Consider the following 27,534-nt stretch of genomic DNA (forward strand, 5'->3'; position numbering starts at 1 on the left):
GAGCCATGTTTAGACATCATATTCGTGTATTTGATGCAAGTGCCTCTCCATGAATGCCACTGCTGAGAATTAACTGCATAAAAATTGGGAAGTCATTAATTGCATGGCAACAAACTTAGGCCATGAGTGAGTAAATTCAGATATAACATTGATATAAAGGAGAAGGCGCAGAAAGCATGGCTAATGTACAGCCTTGGTGCCTGGCAAAAATGTTTTCTTTTAATAGTTTTCTTCACTTAATAGTTATTCATTTCAAACTGTCTCCCTCTAACTGTGTATACTCTGCTTTGCTGCAGTGCAGAGGAAATTTATTCTTTTGACACATTTATTCTTTTAATGGTTATTCATTTGAAAGAGTTTCACTGTGAGAGTGTACATTTTAGTTTTGTGCAAAAGAAATTCATCCTTTTGACAGTTTTATTCTTTTAACGTTTATTCATTTAAATAGGGCCACAGTCTGCAATGCTGTTAACAAGAAAACTCTAGAAAGAGGGTGCTGCAGGTTAAGTAAGTCCATCATGTTGGATGCTTCAAAGGAATACAGCATACTCTCTCATTTCTAATGTGGCAGGCACCTACATAAAAACTCCATTTGTCTCTATAATTTACTCAAAAATACCTTAGAGAGGCAAGAGAAAAATGGGTGCTAAACAAGGTTTAAATATGCTCCATTAGAGATGGCATCATAATTTTTGGATGTTAATTAACTGTCAGATGAGGCTTCATCTGCATCTTTTCATGCTAGAACATTCATCACACTGTTGCACATTGATTGCATTCTTTCTACTCCTTCTTTAAAGCCAGAGGAAAATTCTGTTTCTGAAAGGAAAAGTTCATTACCTTTCTGCCATGTCAGAGGCAGGCAGGCAGGCAGGCAGGCAGGAAGGAAGAAGGAAGGAAGGAAGGAAGGAAGGAAGGAAGGAAGGAAGGAAGGAAGGAAGGAAGGAAGGAAGGAAGGAAGGAAGGAAGGAAGGAAGGAAGGAAGGAAGGAAGGAAAGCACCATATTTACCCGGTGAACACAAGTTTATTGGAGAGAAAACACACTAGAAATCTCCCTAATCAGTCTGCTAAGAGCCACAGATGAAATAACACCTGCCTCATGTCCAACAGCATGAATCAGAATCAACCCGTACACTTTGTAGGATTGCATCATTTACGAGGAAAAGCAGAATTGGGCTTCTGTTCTCTATAGGAGAGTTCAGGGTTCAAAAATGAACCCAGATGAATTCTGAAGCCTTAGGTGGATAGACAGAGTCTGATAAAAATTGTGTTTCATTGAACTCAAGCTAGCAATTGCACAGGAAACATAGAGGACTGTGTACATTTATTTAAATGTATTTTATTTTGTATAGTTCAAAGGCACAGTGCTACTCACTAAATAAGCTAAACAACATGCAATAAGGCCTAAACACTTAGCAGCTCACAGTACATTTCTACCAATGACCTATGTACTGCTGAAAAGAAGAAAATAAAAAGGTTGTATCTTAGGACATATTTAATCAAATGAAGAATGCAGGTATTGCCTCCTCACAGTAAATAAATGCAAGACTTTGGCCGTTTGAGGAGTTTTGTTAGAGGCACTAAACAGGATTAAAAAAATCATACAATTCCTATGGAATAACTGACATTTCTTTTTCTGCAAAATATGATAATCCAAATAAAAATGATGATGACAGTTATAATTTACTTTAAAGAATTTCATCCATTGTTCAGGTGCTTTAAAGCTGCAATGATGAGCTCAATTTTTCAAGAACTGTGGGTAGTACTGCTTCCAGCATTTTGCAAGAAACCATGAGGGATGTTTGAGGCTGTTTGCTTTAAAATTTCTGAAAGTTGGCTCCCTGATAGAGCAATGAAAAATAGATTTACAATAATTAAAACATTCTAAATCACTAACTACCTGAAAAAATACTTGAAAAGTAATAGAGACATTATTAATTATGTCCCAAGATTTCACCTGAAATCTGAAATATGTCAGGTTTCCTGGCATATCAATTTGTTTTTTAAAGAAAGATTTACAAATTTGCAAAAGACCTAGTGCTTAAACACTTTTTATTCCAATATTATTTTCATTCTCATCTTATGCTTTGTTTCATTTTTCTAGCTTCTGTTTGCAACTCTCTGAAATGAAGCTTGAGCAAATTTTCTTTACCACAGAGTGCTATGTTTTTATTTCTGTTCTGATTTAACAGTCTCATGTCTTCTGCAGCAACTTATTACTATGGGGAAAACTTCAATAACTTGGATATTCTGTTTTGTTTTGTTTTGTTTTGCTTTATTTTTCCTGTCTGCCCACAGTGCCAAAGACACCTCCAGCTAACGTAAGTGGCAGAAGTGGAAGGCGACATGAATTAGTAATAGCATGGGAGGTAAGGGATTTTTCTGTTTAAAGGTTTTGTTTCATGTTAACTTCTTTGAGGCCAAAGTAAAGAGTACTCTACTGGGGTTTCCTTACAACAAATCTTGTCAACACACGAACACAAAATACTACTCTTAAATATGTTCTAAAATTTCAAATGACTGTGGATTTTCATGAGGTTTGAGTAGAAGACATTATGGCATCAGCTCCAAAGTTCTACTAATTCATCAAGCTTTTCTTCCTGATCTACTGCTTGGGTTAATTTGATTTTTCTGGATCTTATGTAAACACCAGATGAAATTATGGCTGAGAGAAGAGAAAGAAAGACTTGTAAAATTTTTGAAAGATTAGGTGAGGAAACTCTCTTAGAAGGTTCCTCTTAGGAAGCACTTGTCCTTATGAGGACAGGTATGCTAAGTAAAATCCTATAATGGAACTGTGACTTTTCTCTAAATTAGTAAAACTATTTCCGATCATAATTAAGTTTCTGAACTTAATTTTTCAGCCAGTGTCAGAAGAGTTTCAGAGTGGAGAAGGATTTGGATATATTGTAGCCTTCAGACCCAATGGAACACGTGGCTGGAAGGAAAAAATGGTGACATCTTCAGATGCCTCAAAATTCATCTACAGAGATGAAAGTGTGCCACCTCTGACTCCTTTTGAGGTGAAAGTTGGTGTTTACAACAACAAAGGAGATGGTCCCTTCAGCCCTATTGTGGTCATCTGCTCAGCTGAAGGAGGTCAGTTCAACATGAAGTTAAATTGCATATTGTGAACTATATTAAGCCTTTTATATATAAAGCATCATCTTTTAGCACACATTTAAACCTTAAGTTACAAATTTCTTTGCAGAAGTGCTAAATAACATTAAACAGGTTTTACAGAGAAGGAAGTGAACTAACTTACAAAGATGACCTGGAAAGCAAATTACAAAATTTAGGAATAGACTTTAAGCCACATTAAAAAAAAAAAAAAATTCATCCTTCATATGAAATCATTAGCCTTAATTTTAGACAGGTTTTCTTCAACACTAAAAAAAAGAAAGGATGCTATTTTCTAATATTTCTGAGATTCATGATCCTTTTTTTGATGGGTTAATGAGACAACAGCTCAAAGAATAAATAAATTCACTTACAAATGTTCATTTCCTAGCTAATGCATTCTAAAAGTGCACAGAAATAAATTCTGTTTCAATTTTTATTTCATTAGTAGAAAGTTCTGACTTTGCATTAATATCCTAGTCTTCAATGTGAATTATAGGAATAGCTCCCAAGAACAAATGAAAAATATTTCTTGAAAATTTCTATTGAGAATTGCTATAAATTCAAAACAGTATTTTTGAGGGGCAGAAAAGAACCAAAAAGAAACAACCAGCAAGCACTAATTGGTACTAGTGAAAAAAGTTGTTCTGTTTTGACAGGACCAAACATATGGAAATTCCTATGGACAAAAAAGGCAAATAAATGTTATCCACAAGAATATTTTCAGAAGCTCCATTACTGAAACTCGTAAACATCAGTTTTTCTTTACTATACTATTTGAGTCATTCTACTGTCTCCTATTAAGGGAATAAAATTAGCAGATTCCTAGTGCAGATGAGAGGAATTTCATACTCTCACCATGAAAAAGTAACGTGAAGATAATAATATTTCATATGAAGCTGGAAAACATTAAATGTTGTTTCATACTAACCCACAGTAATATAAATTTAAAACCATGATGTAGCAGACACTGCTATTCTCTCACAGTAATTACAGAGGTTGGAGCTTCTAGTTTTGCTAAAAGCAGTCCCAATAATTTGGTTTTTTCCACTTTTTGAATCAGGATTACCAAGTAGACATATTTTTATAAAAACAATTACATTTTAAAATGTAAAAATTGCACAGTACAACTTAAAAATTGTACAGTTGACTTCCGTGTTTCTCAATGAATATTGATACTGTGAGGCCAATGGTGATGTTTTTATTTTTTAATAGTTTCATACTCTAAGCAGAAAATTCTTAGCAAATAAAGTTTTGCAAAGGAAGGGAGACAAACACCTTATTTTTTTTTTAGTAGCACAACCTGTTTTAAAAAAAGCTGAATGTTGAATTGTAATAATGCATCCTTATACCTTTGCTTGTTATTTGGACAAGACTGGAAATAGAATAATTAGTAATATATAAATAATGTTTTCTATCAGTTCTTTTAAAATATGAGCTTTACAAATGGCCTTAATAGAATATTAAAATTAACTTTCTCTGGAAACCAACTTTTCTTATTTTAATTCAGTAACTTGAAAGTGCCTATCCATTATAGCTTTGCTCATTCAGTCTTTGTATATGTCTGTACATGAGGAATTCTGTGGTCCTAAATATTTTACAAGACTTATATTTCAGGAAAAATATGGGATGCTGTGACATTACAGTACAAAATTAATTTATAGAAAGCTTTCCTCCAGAAAAGACCAAGGTAATATACTGAGAGTTTAAAGGAGTAATGAAACAGTTTATTACAGCTAAATTCTGGGCAATATGAGGATTGAGGATAAGAGACATTGCAGTGGGCTATGAAAATGGGGAACTGCTTTTGAAAGAGGTATGGACTGTCATGCCTAAGGAGCTAAACAACAGAAAGCACAATTTTTCAAGGATTTCTATTGAAGAGTAGATATTAAATAACAATTGACAGTACAATATATTATGGTCCCAGGGCTGATCCAGCAAACCCTTAGCTTGCTTTCTTTTCATCACACATCCAATTCATTCAGCAAACATCTAGAGAAAGCAATAGGATAAAATTATTAAAAATTAAGGCTTTATGTTACATATTACAAGTTTTTTCACATCTGCAAATGGGTCTACAATTGTTTAATGGCATTGTCTAAGGAAGTCTAAAATATGTTGCCTCTGCTAAGCACACTGGAAGAAACAGTTTTCACAGGACAGATTCTGAACCATGAAGAAATCTCATATTTATTGAGAATGAATGAATCTCCTTCTTCTTTATGACTGTGACAGCATATATTGTGTGCCTTCTGATTCACATTCAGAGCCCTTTTGTAGTGGCTCTGAGTTGTTCTTAAGCAAGCAACTTGGCAGGTGGTGTTGAGTAAAGTGTTCCCTCAGTGAACACAATAGACTGCCCTCTGGTCCCATAAAGTGGTTCTGTCTGGGGCAAAGGGCTTAAAACATTGCCTTCTAAGGAAAAGAACTCAGAAATTTGACCAAAACACTGAACGCTTTTCCAGAAGCAGAGTGGCTGATATTTTTCTGTCTATTAAGTCGGATCAGATAATAGAATCGTGGAATGATTTGGGTTGGAAGGGACCTTAAGTATGATCAAGTTTTAATACACTCTGCTATGGGCAGAGAGCCTTCCTCTAAACAAGCTGCTCAAAGTCCCATCCAGCCTGACCTTGAGCACGTTCAGGGATAGGGCATTCACATCTTCTCTGGGCAACCTGTTTCAGGGTCTCACTAACCTGACAGTAATCAATTTCTTTCTAATCTAAATCTCTCCTCTTTTAGTTTAAATCCACTCCCCCTTGTCCTGTTACTATGTGCCTGTATAAAGTATCTCTGCCTTTTTTATAAGCCTCCTTTAAGTACTGGAAGACTACCAGACAGTCTCACTGGGGCTTTCTCTTCTCCAGACTGAACAACCCCAACTCTCTCAGCCTGTCTTCACAGGAGAGGTGCTCCAGCCCTCTGATCAACTTCATGTCCCTCCTCTTGACCTGCTTTAACAGGTTCAGATCTTTCCTGTGCTGGCCCCCCAGAGCTGATGCAGCACTGCAGGTGGGGTCTCAGCAGAGCAGAGCAGAGGGGCAGAATCCCCTCCCTGGCCCTGCTGCCCACGCTGCTTTGGATGCAGCCCAGGGTGAGGTTTTTCTGGGCTGTGAGTGCACATTGACAGCTCACTCTGCTCATTCTCCCACTCTGTATTTGTGTTTGATACTGCCCCAACTGAGGTGCAAAACCTCGTACTTGGCCTTGTTAAACCTCATGAGGTTCCCACAGGCCCACTTCCTGAGCTTGTCCAGGTCCCTCTGGATGGCATCCTCTCCTTCAGGTGTGACAGCTGCAGCACTCAGCTTGGTGTCGTCTGCGACCTTGCTGAGGGTGCCCTCGATCTCACTGTCCATGTCATTGATAAAGATACTGAAGAGCCCTGGTCCCAAGGCAGAGATGTCCCTGATGGACACCACTTGTCACCAGCCTGCACCTGTACAAAGACCCAAGAGGTATTTAGACAACAGAATTACAATGGTTGCTAAAACATCAATGATAGTGGTGACCCAAAGTTGAAGAGGTAATAAAGTCTACCTGGTCATAGATACTTTAAGAACTTTTTCCTCCTTCACCGGTCTTTTGACTTCATAAAAATCATCACCAGAATAAAGTTCATGGGAAAGACTGTCCAGTAGCTAAAAGTGCAGATGAATGTAATGGAAGAATAGAGAATCGAATGGAGAATCAGTTAAAAAGGTTGTACAAAACTAGACACATAACATACAGAGAAATAAAGCAAATATATATGTGGCTCTCTGGAAAAGAGAAAATCTCTTAATTCAGTAGGAAAGTTTGAAAACTTAGGAAAGGAAAAAAAGCAAGTAATCAGAGAGAAAAGAATAAAAATAGAGGTCACATGTAGTGATGATAAAAGGGATCGTGAGAGCCAGGAAGCGGTTCTGAAGAGGGAATCAGGATGATTCTCAGAAGATGCAGGACAGAAAAAAAGATGCACAATTACCTCAATAAGAAGGCAGAGCAGAAGGAGACAGTAGACATTTCCAGCAGCAGGGAAGGACAAGCCTGAACCTTACACGAAAAAAAAATTTAATTAAAGAGACACGAGAGCACAGAAAATGAGGCTACCTGCCAGGAGAAAGGTTGCAGTGTGCAGGCCTGAGAATGAAAAGGATCATGAACAGAACAGAGACTAATCTTCTGACCATACTTTCTGTCAGGAAAATAAGGTATCAGATTCTTACTAGAAAATACTGAAACATCACTGAAATTCAGTGCAGGTGAATTCAGTGAAGATGATTTTTATCCACAGAAGAAAAAAAAATTGTAAAGACACTAGAGACTAAAAATAAAGCAAAGAACAAAAGCAATATTAGCAATGTTTGTTGCAACATGAGCATTTATACCTTCTCTTTTTACTGATGTCTACATTCCATCTAAATACCGAGGTGCTAAGACTTCCAAGATTACTAATACAAGCTTTCAGTATCATGGAATGCCATATGCAATCTCTATGTGTGGCTTTAATTCACTGGAAAGTGAAAACTAGAGACATCACAAATATAGGAGAAGGAAATATGAGAGTGAAGGTAGGATGGCAAGAAGATGGAAAAGGCTGTGCTGATTACAGTGATGGCCAGGCTGGCTTTCTTTAGCAGGCATGGCTATACAAGTAAGCTACACAGGAAAGACAAAATAAAAGTAAGAATTTGGGTATCATAACGTGCTGATAATGTACCAGCAAATACAAAGTCAGTGTTTAGATAAAACAGAATAACCTTGGGTTCTGTGTAATTTTGGAAAAGGACAATTTAAAAAGTTGGAAGTGAAGCTAGAGGTCAATTGCTGATTACCCTGATCGATTTGGATGCTGAGAAAGACCTTTCTAATTGTTGAAAAAATATTAAAGAATGTTGTTATTTATGAGAGAATTTAGCTGTTCAGAGTGGTTTGGATAGTAAAAACTAATTAGTAAGGACTAATGACCTTGTGTTCTGGCTGTGCTAATTAGCAGATTCTTTATCCAGTATAAAGTGAGCAGAAATAACAATACAATAGCCTTGTTCTGATGAATAATTAAGACACTATAGAAAAGCTGATCATAACAAATAAGAGTGGAACACATCATCATTAAAAAGCAGGACATTATTTTATTAACTGGAATTAATGGTTGAAATTAGAAATAGAAGTTTGTTACGCCAAACATATAACAGACATTTGAAGTTTATACTGCAAGAAATGGTACATTTCTGAAACAGAACATTACATCTAAGGATCTATAGATGTACCCTCTAAAAGACATTCAGAATAAATAAAAAGCATACATAATACAATCCAAGTAATGAAAAGGATAAAAATAAGTCAAGTATAGACAAAAAATTAAGAAGGTGTTTTTTGGTGTCTTTTTTCAAGTTAGGAAAGTATATAAGGCATGAAAAATTGAAGTAAATAAGGAATTGATGTTAAATATAATCAAGGAATGGACACCAATAATGAAAAACTATCATTTGTTTTAAATAGATAAAATTATATAGACAGGATAGGCAATAAGAAATGAAAGTGAAAATTTTTACATCTGTAGTGGAAACTTCTGGTATTATTGTGAGAAATTCAACCCATTCCAAACTAAACAATTCAGAATTCGCTATTCAAATATACCATAAATAAAATTTAATCTGTTTTTCTACTCATGGAGATGGGGTAGAAATTACATATAAGAAAGAGTCAAATGTTTTAGTTTGCATCAGGGCATTACTCTGATAAAACTGTCACATCCTGGAGCAGCACAAATTGCCCAGAGTCAACACAGATGATGGCAATGGTGTAATGCTACAGATAGCTGTATGTCCATGCTCAGGCAGGTGCCTCGTCTCTCTGTCCCTATTTAGTTTACAAGTACACATCCAGCCTAAAAGCACAAGGATAAATATGATTTAGAGTACTCTACAGTATGGAAATATATGAGAATATAAAAGGAAATAGAAAGAAGATTCTGGGAACCCAACTGGTTTCAAGATGAGTTAGGTCTTTTATAAAGGGGTTTTTTTGTTAATGATTGTCATAATGGGTGATATAGGATCAGTTCTGTTCTTTTCAGTATCTAATTTCTCCTTCAGGCATTGACAGAATTATCTTCACAACAATTGAAAGATCTATAATTTTGATAAATGGAGTAGTGAATACTACTAAAAACTTCTATATAGGAAATAGAAAGCTCTGAGTAATACAGGTTAAAGCCTGAAGACTCTCACACTTAATGTTTAAAACCTCCTGAGGGACCCCAGATGCACTTCTGTAATACATACAAGATGCAAGGATACTGCACAGAGCTTTTGGTCTCGCTTTGTATGGATTTGTAGTAATTCATTGAGCCAATGGAGATACAAAGCAATCAGTTATCTGAAAGGCAAAGGACCATACAAAAGCCATTGCTATTTTATTTCTCCATATTTAGACAAATAAATTACTATTTTCTTTTCATTGAGAGGAAATAATATGCAATTTCAAACCTTTGAAAATAGCATCAATGTCTTCAATTAAAATTTTAAATTCATTAAGTCCTATGATTCATTTCATAGCTAAAGCTGAGCTACTTGGGGTTTAGGTGAACCTGAAACTCATAGGCAGATTAGTTGTAAACTACAGAGTTATTTCCTGATTCTGCCAGATGATCTGTCTGTAGAGATCCTGTGAAAGCTCAGCTAGAGCTGTCTCCAACGAGTTTTTAAGGAATGGAATCACAATCCTGACATGCAGGAGTTTATTAAGCACTCCTCTGATCAATGGCACTAGCCCCACGGGAAGCAGATGTGCAATCAATATAATGGGCACATCCCTCCTCACGTGCTGAGGGTAAGTGACTGCCATGTCACCTGATGGAAATGAACCATTTATATTCATGAAGATGGCAACACTCCTCTAGTAAATTCTTTGTGGAATAAGGCAGCTCCTTATTCCCAGGTGACACTGTGCTGTGTAATAAATCTGGGTTATTCCATTGGGAAGGGAGAGCCACAGCAGCATATACACGGTGAGAAAGTGTGCAGGAGAGCATCATTACAGGAGAAGGCTTCCGAAGTTCTATCCAACAAGTAAGAGTATTTCAGCACTAAATAAAAAATATTAAGGACAGAGCTCTTCACTTACAGCTCATTCCAATACTCTTCAAATTCTTCTCTGTTTTAAAGTCTTCTGCGAAGGCACTGATCAGAGAGAAGGTGAAAATAAAAAGGGCTTATGGAAAAGTGAGAATTCTGAAGGCCTGTCCTGGAAATCTTGTTTCTACTATTGTGGAAATTGGATACTTTTTCCCTTTTGAGCACAAGATTCTGGAGAAAGTTCCATATCCTGCAGACAGACATTTCACTGCAGATCTGGTAGAGTCCCTCATTTCTCAGGAAAAGAAAAAGTTCCCTGATTTGGAAGATAGTCCATGTGGCTATTTCTAGCAAGGAAGCAAATGCTACCACTTTCTTTCCCTACAGGTTGACACAAGAAGGATGAATTTTCCTGATTTTCCGTCTGATACATCTCTTGTGGATTTTTCCACAGAGAGGCATTATCACAGAAATAGATCCTGGCTGAAATCCCAAAATCTCAGCTATAAAGAACTGCCTGCAGTCATAATGCAATTGCTCAGACTGAGGTTCTTAGCTTCAAATAAGAGCTTGAATTTTGAATAAGACTACTTTGTAAAAATCCTTTTTGGAATCAAAATAAGAACTGAACAGATACGAAGTAATTGGTTAAGGAGTCCTGACTGAGGCTCTGTTCCATAGATGAATTAGAACAATATAAAATTTACTAGGCTCTTGGACTTGCTTTTTAAGGTAGATCGCATGGAAATCCTTAAAGATGAATATTCCAAAAAAACAGATCAGCTTACACTCATAAACAACACACTGAGGGCTAGTAACTGATTCTTTTCATTACTTTCCAGTGTCAAAATTCAGGATTCCCTCTCTGCACGCTAGCAATGACATTAGTGTAAATGCATGTCCTGCCTTTTTACAGCCATCCCAAAGACTGACATATTAATCATGTTTCTTTAAAGTGTGATTGCAGCACAGGGGAAGACAGTGTTTCATGGACATTGCACACAGCCTTATGAGCATTTGTTGTACTGCATCTTTAATTCAAACAGGGAATGTTAAAGAAACCATTAAAGATGGCCTTTTTTCTTTTTTCAGGAAGAATGACCTTATATAGACACCTATATATAGGTTTAGCATAATGACATGATCTGAAGAGAATAATATGATTATAACATTAGTGACCATAATAGAAAAAGCTAATGAACCTATCAAACTTATCATTAGACAGAGAATAAAGCATGACATTGGAGTGAACCACAGACTGTATTATATCACCAGAAATTATATGGTCCTCATCATATCTGAATCAATAAAAAATGCGATTTAGTCTCCAAAAACTTTCAGACAGACATAATATATTATTCCCAAACATATAATTTCTGTTGTTTTGCTGAACATTATTCTCAGTGCCTAATATCAGTGAAACTGCAGTGAATTATTTCTGAATACGTGAGAAATACATTTTCTCCACATAAAAAAAATCCAAACTATTTCTGCTCCATTTGTTGAAAACTATTTTTAAAAATACCAGAAAATATTCTATGTTTCTATTTGAGCAGTGTATAAACCACTCCTAGTGAATGCTATGAAGAGGAAATGATACCTGCATTTATAGAAAATGTAAAGTCTGCCAACCAACATTTTGTGTACATCTCAAATTATTTATCCCACTGCAATCTTTTCTGACAACAAGGTAATTGCTTCAATAATACAAAAACTAGAAAATAGCTTTTGCTACACAAATCTTAGTAGTACATAAAATAGAAAGCAGGATGTAACTGTTGAACAGAAAATCATATTATGAGCAATATATTTCCTTATAATGCAATTCTTTCAGTATTGAATTCGAAAGATCATTTCTCTTATTCCTGAACATTTCTTTTTTATTCTTTATTACCTAAAAAGTTCCAAACGTATTTTATACTTCTTAGTAATACTTATTTTTGGCAAACACCACTTTGTATCACATCAGAATTACTTCTTTTCTTCAAATGTAAATTTAAAAAAGATCAAAAAAGAGTAACAAACATTTAAAGTCTGACATCAAAAGGAATGAAAAATTTGTATGAGCCGTGTCAAAAGTATTTGGAGGGCAACAGTGCCAGAACAACATCTGCAGAGAAAGGAGGGTAGCTAATGAGTCAATACTGATATTGAGTATCTTACATATTAGGTGGTTTGATCACTGAGAAATATATATCATTTTATCTCAGGCTGTTCTGGAAGGAGACTCCTTTTCTGTAACCCTGTTAAACACATCCCCAAAACCCCATTTTTCAGAAAGGTCTTTGATGTGTCTCCCTATGACATAAAACCAAGACCTCTGCCTGCCCTCCAGGAACAGATCAACGCATTAGAAATGTAATGAGGAACATTAGGTCAAGGAAGAAATCACAGGTTCTGTAACTAGAGGGGAATGTGAATCTACATTTTTTTCTGAGTAAGTGAACTACACCAGAAAGATGGAGAAATACTCCATTGTGTGCTGTAAGTATATGTAGAAACCTTACCTCCAGAGCTTGTCTTTAAAAAAATTTTCAGCCATATTTAGGTAATAAAGCAAAAGACCCACAAAATTTCCTTGACTCATATCCCGATTTCATATGAGATGATTTTGGACACTCGTCTCTCCCAGCATACTGTAACAGGTGATAGAACTGTGTGGTGCTCAATAGCCTGTCCTGGCAAATATCTGGGGACATTTACTCAACTTCCCAAACACTGAAAGAAGCTGGACCTCTAAGAAGCATTCATTGATGTGAAAGTACAAGGGCAAACATGCCTGTGACAACACTGTTGGGCAAGTGTGGTATGTGAAGCATCCTACAGCCTGTGCATCCTGGCCATGCCCCAGCATCACCAAAGGATGCCCAACCAGGCTGGAGGACAGGAAGGATCCTCTGTTCCAGATAATCAGGAGGTTAGGACTGCAGAATGTGTTATTAATAGCATGGAGATAGAAACAAGGACAGTGGGCCAATGGTAATCAAAGGGACAAACCTTTGGTCTTGGTGCCTTTATAAAAATGTGCACCACAGGCCTAGAACAGTAAATGCTTCACAGCAGAGAAGGCTGCACAAACCAAACACTGCTACCTATGATTTCGAGGATATAATATATTCCTAAAAAAAAATCTTTCACACAGCATTTCACTACAGCGCTGAGTATCACTTCCTACTCACTATTGCCCCAGGGCAGGACTAACTAAGCATCCCAGCAAGGTATTGCTCATCCTGAACTGACAGAATAGCACTAAGAAGCCACAAATAGAATGAATGCTCCATTTACTGCTGCAGTTAGGGCTATGAAAGGGGTATGTGGAGGCAGGGGACAGATATATACAAATATTAAAGCTTTTTTAAAAAATCACAGACAAGAGATTCTTTCACAGTTTGCTGCACCCATCATCAGTGATGAGATATTGATGTAGCATGACACAAATAAAGAAATACAACAATAATAATCTCTTCATCTTGTTCAGTTTTTCATGTTCCCCCTAAGTGTCATACCTTCTTGCGAGTATTAAGGTGGAATAAAGGAAGTAAATGACAGTTTCAGACGGAGTGTTTTTGATGAATACAAGCTGTTACAGTGGAGGTTTATTGTTTCATTTTTCTTAATACAGAACCCACTGCTGCTCCCATTGATGTCAAAGCTACGAGTTTGTCTGTATCAGAGATTCTTGTTGCGTGGAAACATATTAAAGAAAGTCTAGGAAGACCACAGGGATTCGAGGTATGAACACAGAATACCATAATGAGAAGTCTTGTTGCTTTTGTGAGTGTTGTGTTCTGTTAACATGTGCAGCAGTGAAACTTCAATAGGAATTATGCTCATTTTAGTGTACATACCACTAGCTGTGGAACAACAGTCACAGCTGTAGCACCGGAACATTTTTTTATTTATTTGTGCTTGAAAACAGTTCAGAACCAGTTCTTATAACATCTCTTTGTCACTTCAAAAAGACCTGAAAGACTTGCAAGTGACCCAGCATGCATCATTCACAGGCTGGGGAAAATTAGGTATTGACTGTTTCCAGCTCTAAGCGGCCAGTTCAAACTTGTTATTTACTGACAGCAATCAGCACAGAGAAAGGAGAAAGCCTCTGCATCCATGTGCTCCCATCCCACAGTGGCCGAGGGACATCTGCTGGGCAGACTGTAACAGGATGTCAGGAGGGAAGCAGCAGCTGCACAGTCCATAAATAAAACTCTACTTAGAGACAGCCCTTCCTGATTTGGGAGAGGGAACCGGACCTGGCAAGAGACCTCCTTGTACTTTTTGATACAGTTTGCAATCCAAACCTCCAGAACAGATCAAATCTAGCAGTACACCTGTCTATTGTTTTGGGCCACCACCACAACTCACACTGACCATGTGGATCAGGCTGTGCTGATCCTCACTAAATAGTCCAGCTAAAACAAATTAATTGGTTTTGGGATGCAGGTTATTTGTCTGCTTTAGACCTTTAGGCAGTGCTGACTCATTCCTGATTTTCTACAGTAACACTGAAAAGAGGGAAAACATTTAGGTCTGAGACAGATACCAATCATGTGGGTGTCAAAAGGTATCTTGTGATCTACTAGCATAGAGTCTCCCTGGCAGCATGTCTGGGCAGCCCCAGGGGCTGGTGACTGTCACTAGTAGCCTTAGGAAGGAAATGTAGGGGTCTGGGCAGCACCAGAGCCAACACCTTCTCCAGCTCAGCCTCAGGCTGGCCAGCCATGGCCGGGACAGTGCATTTGCCTCATAGCTCAGACACAGACAGCTGATATTTTTGTACCTGTTTCTGTAGCCTGATGATGTATTGGATAGCTGTGTGTCTATTAATATCTAGCACAGTCCAAATGGGCTGTGACTTTGGCATATCCCCTAGGTCTAGCCTTTGTTCAGGTCTTTTTCCCATCTACGTCTGCATGCTGAACTCTGCTAACCCTCTGTCAGTTTTCTTTCATTGTTCTTTTCTCCCACTTCTTCCTTACATTAAATATGTTTCTATTCCTTTGCCCATAACTTGCTTCATGCAGGAAAAGTCATATTTGACCATTTTACCTTTAAACCTGCTATTTCTAAAGAGAACAAAACTGTATCCAATAGAGATGATATTCATCTTGAAAATATTATTCCTCTCCATGTTGAAGTGTTCCACTTGTTACTAACCTGACTTCCATCTTGAGACCAGTCTTTTATCATCTGAAATAATTTACTTGCTGCACCTTGTCTTTTTTCTTTTCAGAAAGGTGGCTGGTTTGTTATTTTTTCTCAGATATCTTAACATCTTTTAAAATACACCTACTATTTTCACTCTTTTCCTCACTCCATCGATCAAAATGCATTACATATTTTAAAGCAGAAAATAGATTTTCTTTCTAAAATTGAAATTTATTTCCATAGAAACTCATCCCTTCATAATGTGAATGGATTTTGCATATACTTGGTTGCCACATAACACTTCCCTTAGCACTACAGGTGTGTCCTAGCAATAGATGGCTGCTACAGGTAGGACAGTGAGCTTGCTTTGTGTCAGAGGTTGTTTTCTGCACTTGGAAAGTGCTCTGACCTTTGGAGTTTGGCATACTCTGACCCAAACAGTAATACTTGTCAACTCTATGTCTCTCACAGATTTCTCAGGTACAAATCTGAAAATGCCCATTGATACAGAAGTTATTAACAGTGAACCTAATTAATAATTTGGCTCCTCACTCTGCTGTACACCAATTTTAGGATTATAGCATGAAGATTACAGAGTAAATATTTCAAGCCAAGGACCTGCAGTTGACATAACAAAAAAATGAAATATAAAAAAATATTCACTGCCCCCGTGTACCTCCTCCCATAAAGGAATTAGTGGAGTCTTCTAAGTACTAATACCTTTTAAAGTACTACTTTTATCTGGGGAGATGAGGGTGTTTTTTCCTCCCCACCCTACCTGCCCCCATCCTGCCTTTTCTGTCTTTATTCATTTAGCCATAATTCCTCTGCCCACTTTCTGATAGACAAATCTTTCATGGAATAGTTTGCTCTTCTCCACCTTCCCAGGTATGATTACAATCTGAGCAGCACTTACTCAGTAAACATAAAAGTAAATGTTGCTGTTCTGCAAAATTCAGCAGGAGAGAATAACTTCTAAGGATGGTATTGCTAAATCTTTCCAATTCCATTTTTGGGAAGGATTTCATCAAAAAGGAGATAATGATTTATAGGATCAGGGCAGTGAGTCCATCCATTATAATATTCCTTTAAGTACACTAAGTCCACACTATCAGCCCAATTTTCCTAAAATACTGACAGTTTGCCTTTAAAGCATCTCCACAGTGCAAAAGAAGTCCAGTCATTTTGATAAAAGGATTAATTATTTATATTTTTTCAGGTTTTTTAATTATTTCCTAATGCAGAATTATTGTGGGCCACAAGTAAAGAGTTGCCTTCAGTTCAATCTGAATGCAAACCATCTGACTAGCCACTCTGTTTTCATGTCTCAATTCATATTCTGGCTGTGATCACCATAGCAGTGACAACCTCCTACATAGTCTTCACATTTCTGGCCTTTTGCTGACAGCATTATAAAAGGGGCAGCTATTTCCTTAACACTTGAATATTTGGGCTTTAATCAACAAAAATGACAGAATATTACTAAATGTGGACAAGTTCACCATGACCCACTTTCACTCTGGCTCTGCTTGCACTTTGTACTAAGGAGTAATGAAAGGCAAAGGAACTTGTCCAATTTCACATTGTCATCCTTCAAAGGCAGTGTTAACTGTTATGTCACATGAATTTTATGCAAGGTTTGCTGCCCTCATTTGCATCTTCCAAAGCACATATTATTCCTGCCTTCAGTACAGGTTTGTCAGCTGTCCTCTCGACCTTACTAAACATATGCCAGCTACAGTCTGATAAAGTAGAAGTACCTCAAAAACTTTGTCAGAATTGTGGAAAAATATAGTGTGTTGTTCATACTTATTGTTTGCAATCTATAAGCTGAAGGTTATAAAATCTATTTGAGCCCAAGGCAATATTTTCTTTGCCATTCACTACTGGTAAGGAAGGAAAACAGAAAGAATTACTGACTGGAAGGAGATATTTTGAGCTTCTTTTTTCTTTTCCAGAAAGACAAGGCTAATATTTAAGTAGAAATGAAAAAGCTCATGTCTTTTCCTCTGGAATCCCTCTAAGGGATAGGAGTTTGGCTAGTATAATCAAAAGATCAACTTGAAGCAAACAAATACACAAAATCCAAAAATAACACTAAAATGAAAGAGGAAAAAAAATTTTTGGGTGCCATTTTCAGAGAGGATTACTTGACATAATAACTTAGTTTATTATATTATTTTTTAAATAAAACCATATTATGGCTTTTGAAGATAATTACTCAATATTTTGCATTTTTTTCGCCTCACTTTATTTATTTTTACAATGGAACAGATAATTATATCTGCATGGTACTGGATTTTTTTTCTTTGTATTTAGTGAAGTACACCTTGAGGTAATTTAGAAAGAGCATATGGATGTTTTAACCACAACCTGGAAAAGCAAGACAGAAATTCTACTTAATTTAGGCTCTTACTTGATATGCTTGGTTTGTAGCTTTAATTTTCTGTGGTCAACAGAAACTCTGAATTTACTGCATTTAGTGAAGATGATCTGCAAGTATATAAGATTTAGTTATGGCAAAGACTGCATAAACTAGAAACCAACTTAGGCAAAAGAGTAGTGTCATTTAAGATACTTTTTAACTTAAAACTTCAAGGAAGTTGTCTGTAACTATTAGGGGAACAAGAATTTTAGACAGATTTTTTTTTTAACCAAGATTTGATTTTAGCTATGGCTTAACCCATGATCAGAGCAAAGCAGGTTGCTCCTCTCCAGCTCAAAGGAATGGGCCTCTGGAAATCAGGTATCAAAGTTTACTATTATTTGGCTAAAAACAACTGAAAGTCCAGAAAAAAACATAAAACCTCGAAAACAAGAATGCATTAAATAGACAAAATGCTTTCTTCCCCCCTTTTTCTTTCAGTTTTCAAATATCGGCTACTTTTTTGTGATTTATGCTTCACGCTATTATCAATATTCAATGTTATCATTAGTGAAAACCTGTTCTGTGTTATAGATCTCTTCTGAGAAGTTTAAATTAAGATTACAAAAAGTAAGATTTTTAAAAGAACCAGCAAATGCAGAGAAGTGTAAATAAAAAAAACCCTCTATTTTAATATATCTGTCTTTCACTTTTAAACATCAGAAGTATCTTCATTTCAGTTCAAATCAATGTAAACCCCCACACCATCTACCTCAGTCAACATGTTTTATAACCACTTATTTTATTTCCTTTAGTCATCAAAGATGCATCTGGATGCATCTGTTACCATAAAAAAAATATTAAAAAAAGAGATCAAAGTTAATGCAGGAACATTTGATTAATATGGGACATGGTGTGCCCTGTGAATAAACAAAACTACTTGTAATTTTGTTTCTGGCTTTTTTAGAAAAAGGAGAAAAACTTCAGTTGCATTTCCACCCCTGCTTCTGTTCAACTGTGTAAGCTCAGACAACTCACTTTTCCTTTCTGACCCTTTCCTTGTTGGATCCTCAGCAAACTGCACTGTCTGGATAATAGGGTCTCCAGGACACATTCCCTCTCACTGCCTGTTCATGCAGTGCTCAATATTGTGCACTTCTCGCCACTGTAGCATCAAACTTGTAAAGATGCATCACAAGTAAATTGAAAGGAATCTGACTGCCCAAGAGATCATAAGCATTGGATATTCAATAGTAAGATGTGAATAAATGGTTATTGATTCCTTTTTCTTTTCAAGAAAAGAAAACTGACTCTGAATAGGTGTTATTTCAGGTATCAGTAGCTTTGGTCAAGTATTCATCCAGCAAAATACCTCAGTGAATCACACTTATTTCAGAACAAGTGGTGACTGCATCTAGATTTGTGAACTGAGCTGTAACTCATCTAAGAATTAAAGCAACAGCATTTTAACATGAGATAATGCAAGCACACACACAAAAGACAAATACTTTTACAGTTGAAAGAGTGGACTGTGAGCTGACACAAACTAATATACCCTCAATCAAAGTTTACAGTGACACTTTTCTCAAATGGAGTGATAGGGCCTCAAATGTATATTTTTGCAACCAGACTGTTTCAGATCTTTTTTTATGGCAGTCCTAGTGCAATTATAAAAGGTCAGCACTGTGCTCGTTGGTCTTATTTTCCTGTGAACCCCTTGGGGTTTTCTTGGTTCACCATTTCCTGGGAGACATTCTCAAGAGTTCTGTCTTGTCTGTGACCTTTTTTCTCAGAGGAAAAGTTATCCTGATACAATGTAAATAACTTATTAGGAAATAACCAGCTTCACACAAAGGTCAAAATGTAGAAGAAATGCAAGTAGGTCTCGGCATGAATAACAGTAAGCAAAGTATAGGTCTTTGAATGGCGTCTTAGTGACATCTCCTGTTAGGCAAAATAAGGCCCCATGAGAATTGCCCTAGCTCACCTAGATACATTTTCTCCAATTATGCCCTGCAAATGCTGGGTTTCTGAGGACAGACTGGCCAAATTCTCAGCTCAGCTTTATAACGTCTTTGAGATTATAATAAATTTCAAGATACCAGAGAACAAGAATTAAGAACTACCAAAGATAATTTAGGGGTTCATTTTATATCCAAAAAGGAAGAGCATAAACATACTATCAAAACTTCATTTACCAGAAACCTATTTATATCCAAGAATTAAATCCTTTTTCTTCTGTTAAGATTTTTCAGATGATTGAAATATTTCTGCCATTGTCCTGTCATTGCCTATTCATTGGACTGATAAAAAATCTCCTGGATCCAAGTTGCACCAGGCCAGGAAGAGAATATGGCTCACAATACTTCTTAACTGATACAGGCTTTTCCAGGGTTAATCTACCAGAGGATGAGTTCTCCTTGAATGGTGTCCTTCAATGATGAGCTCTCCCTGGCAAACTTCAGCCTCTGCTCTTCTGTCTTATAGTAACCTCCTCTTGTGCCAGCACACAGCTATTCCATGTGCTTTGGGTCACACCATGATATTCCAAGTCTTGCCATTTCGGAGAAGAGAGCACTGCATGACTTGAGGTCAAACTGCAAATCCCATATGTTTAAAGGGGTGTGATGATTGGAAAAAAGGCATAAATGGCAAAAACATCCTCCACAAGATGACAAGCACAAGCATCTGGCAGCATGAGCTGCCTATATTAATCCTTCATTTGGTTGCTTGTTGGCAGGTTGGTTACTGGAAGGACATGCAGCAGGAAGAAGCAGCAGAAAAGGTCAAAACAGAGGGAAATGAGTCATCCATCCTCCTGACAGGGTTAGAAGGAAACACATTATATCACCTAACAGTGAGGGCATACAATGCTGCAGGGTATGGACCACCTAGCACTGCTGTGCATGCAGCAACCAAGAAATCCCGTAAGTAATCTCAGTACCATTGCCAAAAGGAAGAAATCGGGGACCGACCTCTGCCCCCTTGGGTTTTTATTAATTAAGAGTGTATAATAATCAGGAATCATGTATAGCTTTGATTCATGGCTTTGCTTTGATGTTTAGATATAAATTCGTATGGCTTTTCATTCATAAAAAAGGTTAATTTCCTGGAAAACAAAAAAAGGAGAGAAAAGAGTTCAAGTTCATAAGCTCTGTGGAATTTATGGGGTGGGCGGAATAAATACACTATAATCTACTAAATTGCACTACTGATGAAAAAAAATTATAAATGTTCCGTCTAGAATTGGAAGCGTGGTAACATTACCAGTTTTAAATATAACAACAGATTCAAATATTTTCTTTTATTTTTAAAGAAACTACCTATAAAAACATATACATGTACATGTTATTTTTTTCCTCTCAGCTCCCAGTCAAGCACCAGGCAATATTATGTGGATACAGGATGGCTCACATGTGTCTCTTGGGTGGGAGCCAGTCAGACCTCTAGCTAATGAATCTGATGTAATGGGATACAAGGTTAGTGCTTCCCCTTCCTTGCTCACCTTCTTTCTCTCTTCCAGGCAATTGCTCCTCTTCTTTGTTGGCTTTTTTCCTTTTCTTGTTCCTCTGTGCAAGTGAAGCATTCTATACAGACTGTGTCTAATCAGCTTTCACTGTGAGAAGCAATAAATAAAATTAAAATGGGAGAAATGTCCCAACATATTTTTGTGTTGTGATTTTCAAATACTGAACTCTGTCTGACTCCCCTCTATCTGAGGGAGTCAGTCCATCATCTCTGAGTCAGCAGTGGCTGTTAATAATATCAGACTGCAATGAAATTCCTAAAAAGTCTTCAATTCAACTATGTTTGCAGTAGGATTTCAAGAAATGCATAATAATCAAATATCTTTAATTTACATTAAAATTAATATTTTTTGAAGCAGAAACACAAGTCCTTTGTCTGTTTTGTGATCATGTTAGTGATGTTCAACAGTAGTGATGGTAACATCTGGAATTTAAAGTTTGATGTTTTAAAGATTAAAATCCAGATTAACACTTAAATAACAAGTCATAAAAATCAGAATTCATTGCAATGCTTTAAATCAAAGTAGAATGATTTCAATTATTTTAGAGAAGTCTGGGTCTGGGGTTTTTTGAAGCCCATAGCAAATCACTTCTATAGACTACAATCTTATATCTCCTCTGATATATCAGGAAATATGACCAAGAAAGTATAAAATGGTTCAAATAAACCAGAAACTGTTCTAACCTTTATCAGAATAGTTGATATTCTGAAATAATTGAGTCGACTTTTTTGGTTTTTCACACCTCTCTGACCTTTTCAATTTTCTCTGGGAACAGAAACTCTTATGCAGAAATACCAAAAAGACAGCTACGTGCTGACTTGCTTTCCTCCCACATGCCATAAATTCGTATTAAGTTTCACAGGAAATGCAGGGACAGATCTGAGCTGCTGTCAGTTGATTTAGTCAGCTAAGGTAAACACAGCAAATACATAATTTGGGCTATTTCCCTTACATTTGAAGTTGGGTTCTTGAGCCAAAAATATGAATATCAACATGAACTTTGGGATAAGAATTTGAACCAAAGGGAACTTGAAATACATTCTGAGATTTTGGAGATAAAGTTGTGCAACACCTAATGCTGGACAGGGCAAGGTCTCTGTCTTTTCTCTAGGTGATAATCTATGTCCTTTCACATTCATGAATCTCTAAAATGTTTTGCTATTACTGTTTTGAAACCACTGGCGGAAGGGAAGAGTAAAAGCAGATATCTGTTCAAACGCAATGTGAAGAAATCCCTAATGAAAGTATGAAAGAGTTAACATTGCAGTGACTGTGTTATCTAAATAAAATGTCTGGTACAGAGCTTGAATGACCACTGTGCCCACTATCTACTTTATCCACCACAGGTGTTATTTCGGCAAGAGGGCCAGAGCAATAGCCAAGTTATAGAAACACAGAAAACCTCTGCAGTGGTACTTCTTCCTGATGTTGGGGTCTACATCATTGAGGTCTGTGCAGTCAGTGAAGGAGGAGATGGGACTGCAAGTCCCCAGATCAGAGTTCCATCTTTTTCAGGTAAGGTTACATTTATATTTGAAAGCATGGTGATAATAGCAATGCTCATTAACTCTGTTATTCTCTACCAGAAAAACAATGTTGTCACAATTCTTTAGCTATTAAATAAAACCATTGATCTGAGTCTTTAGTTCTATGCTGAAACAAAGGTATCTAGTGACACATGAAATGTTTAAGATCATCTGAGGCAATCATGTGAGGTTGATGAACAAAGAAGATGATTTATAGGAAACCTCTCCCTTTTGAGGATATCTAAAAATATACCTGAGCTATAGATGTTTATATGTGTGCTAGTGTCTCAAATAGCAATATAGTCACCTGGAATGCAATCCATACAGACCAGCTGTGGAGCCTTGACAGCAACTCAGCTAATCTTCTGAATTTTAGTATTAAGACATGAGCACCTAAGGATATCTGCAATGTCCTAAGGCATCCCAAACAGAGCTGGCAGATGTGATGTGGGACTTAGGGGATACACACATCATTCTGTACCACCAGCCAGAGGTGCACTACGTAACACAGCTAAAGTGTTTAAGTAGCTGACCCCTGTGTATGTGCCTGCTTGAGAATAAGCTGAATTTCTCTGTAAGTTCCAGTGACTCTCTTGCATAATTATTACTATTAAATTATTAACTTATCGCAGTATTAAGGTGTTATCATTAGGTAAATTATGATGTCTAGCTGCTCTTTCCTCAGTTACTATGATTTTAAGTATCAAGAATTTAAAGTATCAATATTACAAAGGTAAGTAAGGGATGGGAGGATTAGTGGCAAGAACAAAGGAATAACAATCTTTGCCTAAACATAACAAGGCATTTTAATTATAACATCTGATAACACTTTAAAGTTTTATTAAATATTGCTTTTTGGTCCTTAAGGAGCATTAACCAAAAGGTATGAGCCTGAAACTTCTATCTAGAACTGCAGCTTCAGCCCTAGTCTGGCCACAAACTGCAGTGCATCAGAATGCAGAAAACAGCAAATCCCTACTCCATGGAATATTTCTTTCATGTATCTTTCAAACCATAATTCTAGGCCACAAAGTCCTCCATCTGGTTAGACTATGCATATCGCATTAGTTCACTTAGGATGATTGTTGCCCAAAGAAACAGAGTCTGGTTCCCTTCTCATGTTGTTGCCACTACCACCCTAGAGCACAGTTCCCCTTAGCATGGCCTTTTAAGACATTGCTGTGATCAAAAATCAACACTGGACTAATGGGCCAAAGACCACGTTTTCCTCTGGACAAACATAAGGATCAAGGGCTGGCTTTCCTTCCTTGTTCTGGGACAAAGGTTTGTGACTCAGGGAAGCTTCTGCACCCTAACGTTATTTTGAAGATTAAGACATAAAACCATCTATCCTTTCGAAATTTCCAATTGTTTTGCAGACTGAATATGAGGATCCAGACTGTGAGTTGCTGTAGGTATCATAAAATCTCGTCTGTGTAGGGACCCCAGATCGTGACTGCAATTCTCACATTGCCTAAAAATTAGTCCTTTGCTGAGGGTAATAGAATATAAATTTGTGCAAAAGCTAACGTCTAAATGTACTGAGAACCATTTGCATCATTTGTTTCTAAATTATTTTGCTTTTCATTTCAGGAGGGAAAGTAACAAGTGCTCAGTCCACCTTACATGTGTTGTCTACTTCCTCATCCTCTGTAACACTGCTTTTGGCACTGATGGTACCTTCGACCTCATGGTGAAGGCTGCAGACTTTGTTGTTGTTGTTATTTGTTTGCTTTAACTTGATGACACCAAGGGATGGAGTTTTATGTCCGTGGAGAAACTGAAAACCCAAGCTAATGCTTAAAGACCCATCGAAATGCCTGTGGTGCACTTAGAGGAGTGTTGGAGACACGGTCAATAATGCATCAGGTTTTTATCTCTTCCTTATTTGTAAAAGTCTTCTGGGGAGGAGACCCTTCTTGGCCCAAAAGTATGCAGATTGTATGTAATAAACTTTTGTAAGCAAAGGTAATTTCTGTCCAATGTATTTTCCTTTTTTAATATGTTCAAATTTGGTGAACCCAGTCATGTATCATCAGGTGTTTAAAGGGTGGTGTCTAGTACAGTACACCTGTAGGGTTTGGAAAAAAAATCCTTTTTTAAATATAGAACAAAGTTTGATACAGCTTTACTTTTGAATACTTTGCTTGCATCCCTTATAAACGGTTGCTCCTACTGACAAGGAAGAAAAACAGTTTATATAAAAATACCACTGCAAAAGTAAAGAATTTGTTCTGAAAATATATAATATGTATTCAATTGGGGAAAAGAATTGTCAATGAAATACTAGACAGATTATCCCAGAAAGCAGAAAAGTGGAGCAGAAAATCCATTTATTTTCTTTCCAAGTAAATGGAAGATTACTAAACACAAGCTTAGGAGGAAACCAGTTGGTTTTCATCAAATACCACAAGATTTCATGTCCAATGGAATTTTCAGTAGAAAATAAGAAATCAATTCCTACTGCATATGACAATGAAAATTCCACAGGGCATTCAAACATGATATGCATTAAACAACTAACTGGACTAATAAGGCAATGCAAGGAGATAAACCTACTTTTCCAACCACTTCTCAGTTGTGACTTCCTTTTTCCTCTGATCCAATTTTTGGTAACATTCTATGCTTTGTATAGGTGGTACTCAAGTTGAAGTATATATGAAGAGTACTATGGAGAGAATATTAACATTTTTCAGAATGGCATTATCCACATATCTACAGACTGAAGTAGGATATATTTTGGAGAATTTTGTTTCAGAGGAAAAAAAAAATAGTTGGAAAAGTGCTACCAAGCATCATTCCAATAATTTATCTAATTGGCTCTATTTCTATAGCTCACTGGAGATTATTCCTGTAGGTACTATGTGCTATCAGTTTTAATCCCCATTTTTTGCTGTAGCAGACAATTTTTTACTCAACAGACAATTTGGACAATTTTTCTACATTGGAAGGCCTTCCCAAGCACTGGAACCTGAGGAAAAAGGACTCCCAGGGAAGATGGTGTGCATGTTTGTACAATCATGGTGTGCACAGTGTTATGAAGGGCAGCATTTTGCTAACACATCTGGAAAAACATTGCACTGCCTGGGAAGAATCAAGTCAAAAATGGTTAACATGAAAGTCCTAAGAGCATGGTTCTTCTAGTTGTCTACCCCTCTAAAAGTTTTGATGAAAACCTATTTTAGCTGATGGGTCCCCAATTCAAAATGCTATTATTTTGCCAGTTCACTAGCAAAATAAGTTTTGGCATTTAGATAATACACTGCAACTATGCTCTTTCTCAGCTGCTTCAAAACAGTAGCCAAGAAAGCACAACAAAGATAAAAGGTGAAAAACGATGACAAAATATTTGTGATTTTGAATATTTTATCGGTAAAATTTTTCAGAGAAGGCTCAACTCAAACTTTATTACCCAGTAATATTTTAAATAATTTTCTGAAAAATGGTGTTTACTTAAGTCACCATGTTGCTCAGAAAACAAAGGCAGGATAGCTAGCTAAGAATTGACTGTAGATGTACAGAAAGAGGCCTTCTATATTTCTGCTTCTGGAAAAGCCTTTGAGATCAAAGACAGGAAGGTGTAATGTACCTTGCTGATAGAGCAAACTCATAGAAAATAATGACCTGCTGTCCCTTGTAAAACAGCAGCATTGCTACTGTGCAGAGAGCCTGCATCAGCAATCCATCATCTGCCAAAATGTTAAAATAAATAAGAAAAAAGTGATGAACCAAAAAGTCAAATGGCTATTTTATAAATTAGTTATGCATAATTTCCTCTATTTTTTATACAGTTGCTTGCCAATGCAGTTTATTTCAGAGTATTCAAAAAGGCTACATTCACTGCTGGTGGCATTTGGTTAAACTTTCTGATAACAATAAATGGATATGCTTTATAGGAAGAATAAAAGTCTGATAAGGAGACAGAGATCCATCTAGACACATCTCCCTCTCTAGTATGAAGATACAAATAGAAATACTGAACATACCATCAGGTAATGTAGTTGTATTGCAGGGACAAAAGGAGGTATGTTTTATACTCAACATGAACAGAATATGTATTTTGCATCTTAAATATATTAATAAACATGTTTTAAATGTTTAAGTACTTCTGTATTACCTATTTGTTACTTTGTAGAAGATGTTTCCTTATCATGACATTTTTAGTTGCAAAGGAAAGCTTTTTCCTTTTTCATGTAAAAGATTGTAATAGTGCAGTCTGGCGTCACTGAGGAGGCTGTATTTTTGTATAATGTTACAGGATCTGTTCAGAAAAACTTAATTAGAAAGAAACTTTGTTTCACAGACCAAAAGAAAGTTACTGTCATGGCCCATATCAAAATGTTAGATATATTGTATACAATCTGTATATATGCTATATATAATGGTATATACAATGTGGAAGACACAGTAATATAATAGTTTCTGTGTACTGTTCTTGTAACATTAGATCTTTTTAATAAATTATTCTCTTTTTATTGACTTTTATCTTATCTCCTGTCATCTCCTCAGTTGCATTCATAGAGTTCAAGGTGACACAATTATTTGGTTTTCAGCAGCAAGAACATTTAGATTACATGATTTTCAAGAAGAAAGTGATGAATCTGTAATGGTGAACGTGGAAAATGCAGCCATTAAAATCAAGTAATTTTTGGCATCATTTTAATTTCACCTAAATTTTGGTTTTCCTAAGTAAATATATTTTTACAGCTAAATAAATAAAAGGTAAAAGAAGATCTGAATTCTAAAATGAAACTATACCTAATGAAAATTGCAACATA

The 27,534-nt window shown here is 36.5% G+C and overlaps 1 protein-coding gene across 4 annotated transcripts in view; it reads left to right on the forward strand.

The window, feature by feature from the left end:
• The window catches only part of CNTN5 (contactin 5), a 609,016-nt gene extending 581,775 nt beyond the window's left edge, over positions 1 to 27,241 (forward strand). For all 4 annotated transcript variants that reach the window (XM_088159402.1, XM_088159404.1, XM_088159405.1 and 1 more), the window contains 7 exons: positions 2,300 to 2,370; positions 2,866 to 3,100; positions 13,811 to 13,920; positions 20,442 to 20,628; positions 21,068 to 21,180; positions 22,577 to 22,745; positions 24,350 to 27,241. In XM_088159402.1, the coding sequence (XP_088015528.1) occupies positions 2,300 to 2,370; positions 2,866 to 3,100; positions 13,811 to 13,920; positions 20,442 to 20,628; positions 21,068 to 21,180; positions 22,577 to 22,745; positions 24,350 to 24,453 (989 nt within the window). In that variant the 3' untranslated portion in view covers positions 24,454 to 27,241. The remainder of the gene's footprint in view (positions 1 to 2,299; positions 2,371 to 2,865; positions 3,101 to 13,810; positions 13,921 to 20,441; positions 20,629 to 21,067; positions 21,181 to 22,576; positions 22,746 to 24,349) is intronic.
• The last annotated feature ends 293 nt before the right edge of the window (positions 27,242 to 27,534 follow it).

The sequence above is a fragment of the Sturnus vulgaris genome, chromosome 2 (genome assembly GCF_052056855.1).
Source record: "Sturnus vulgaris isolate bStuVul1 chromosome 2, bStuVul1.hap1, whole genome shotgun sequence".
Taxonomy (NCBI): domain Eukaryota; kingdom Metazoa; phylum Chordata; class Aves; order Passeriformes; family Sturnidae; genus Sturnus; species Sturnus vulgaris.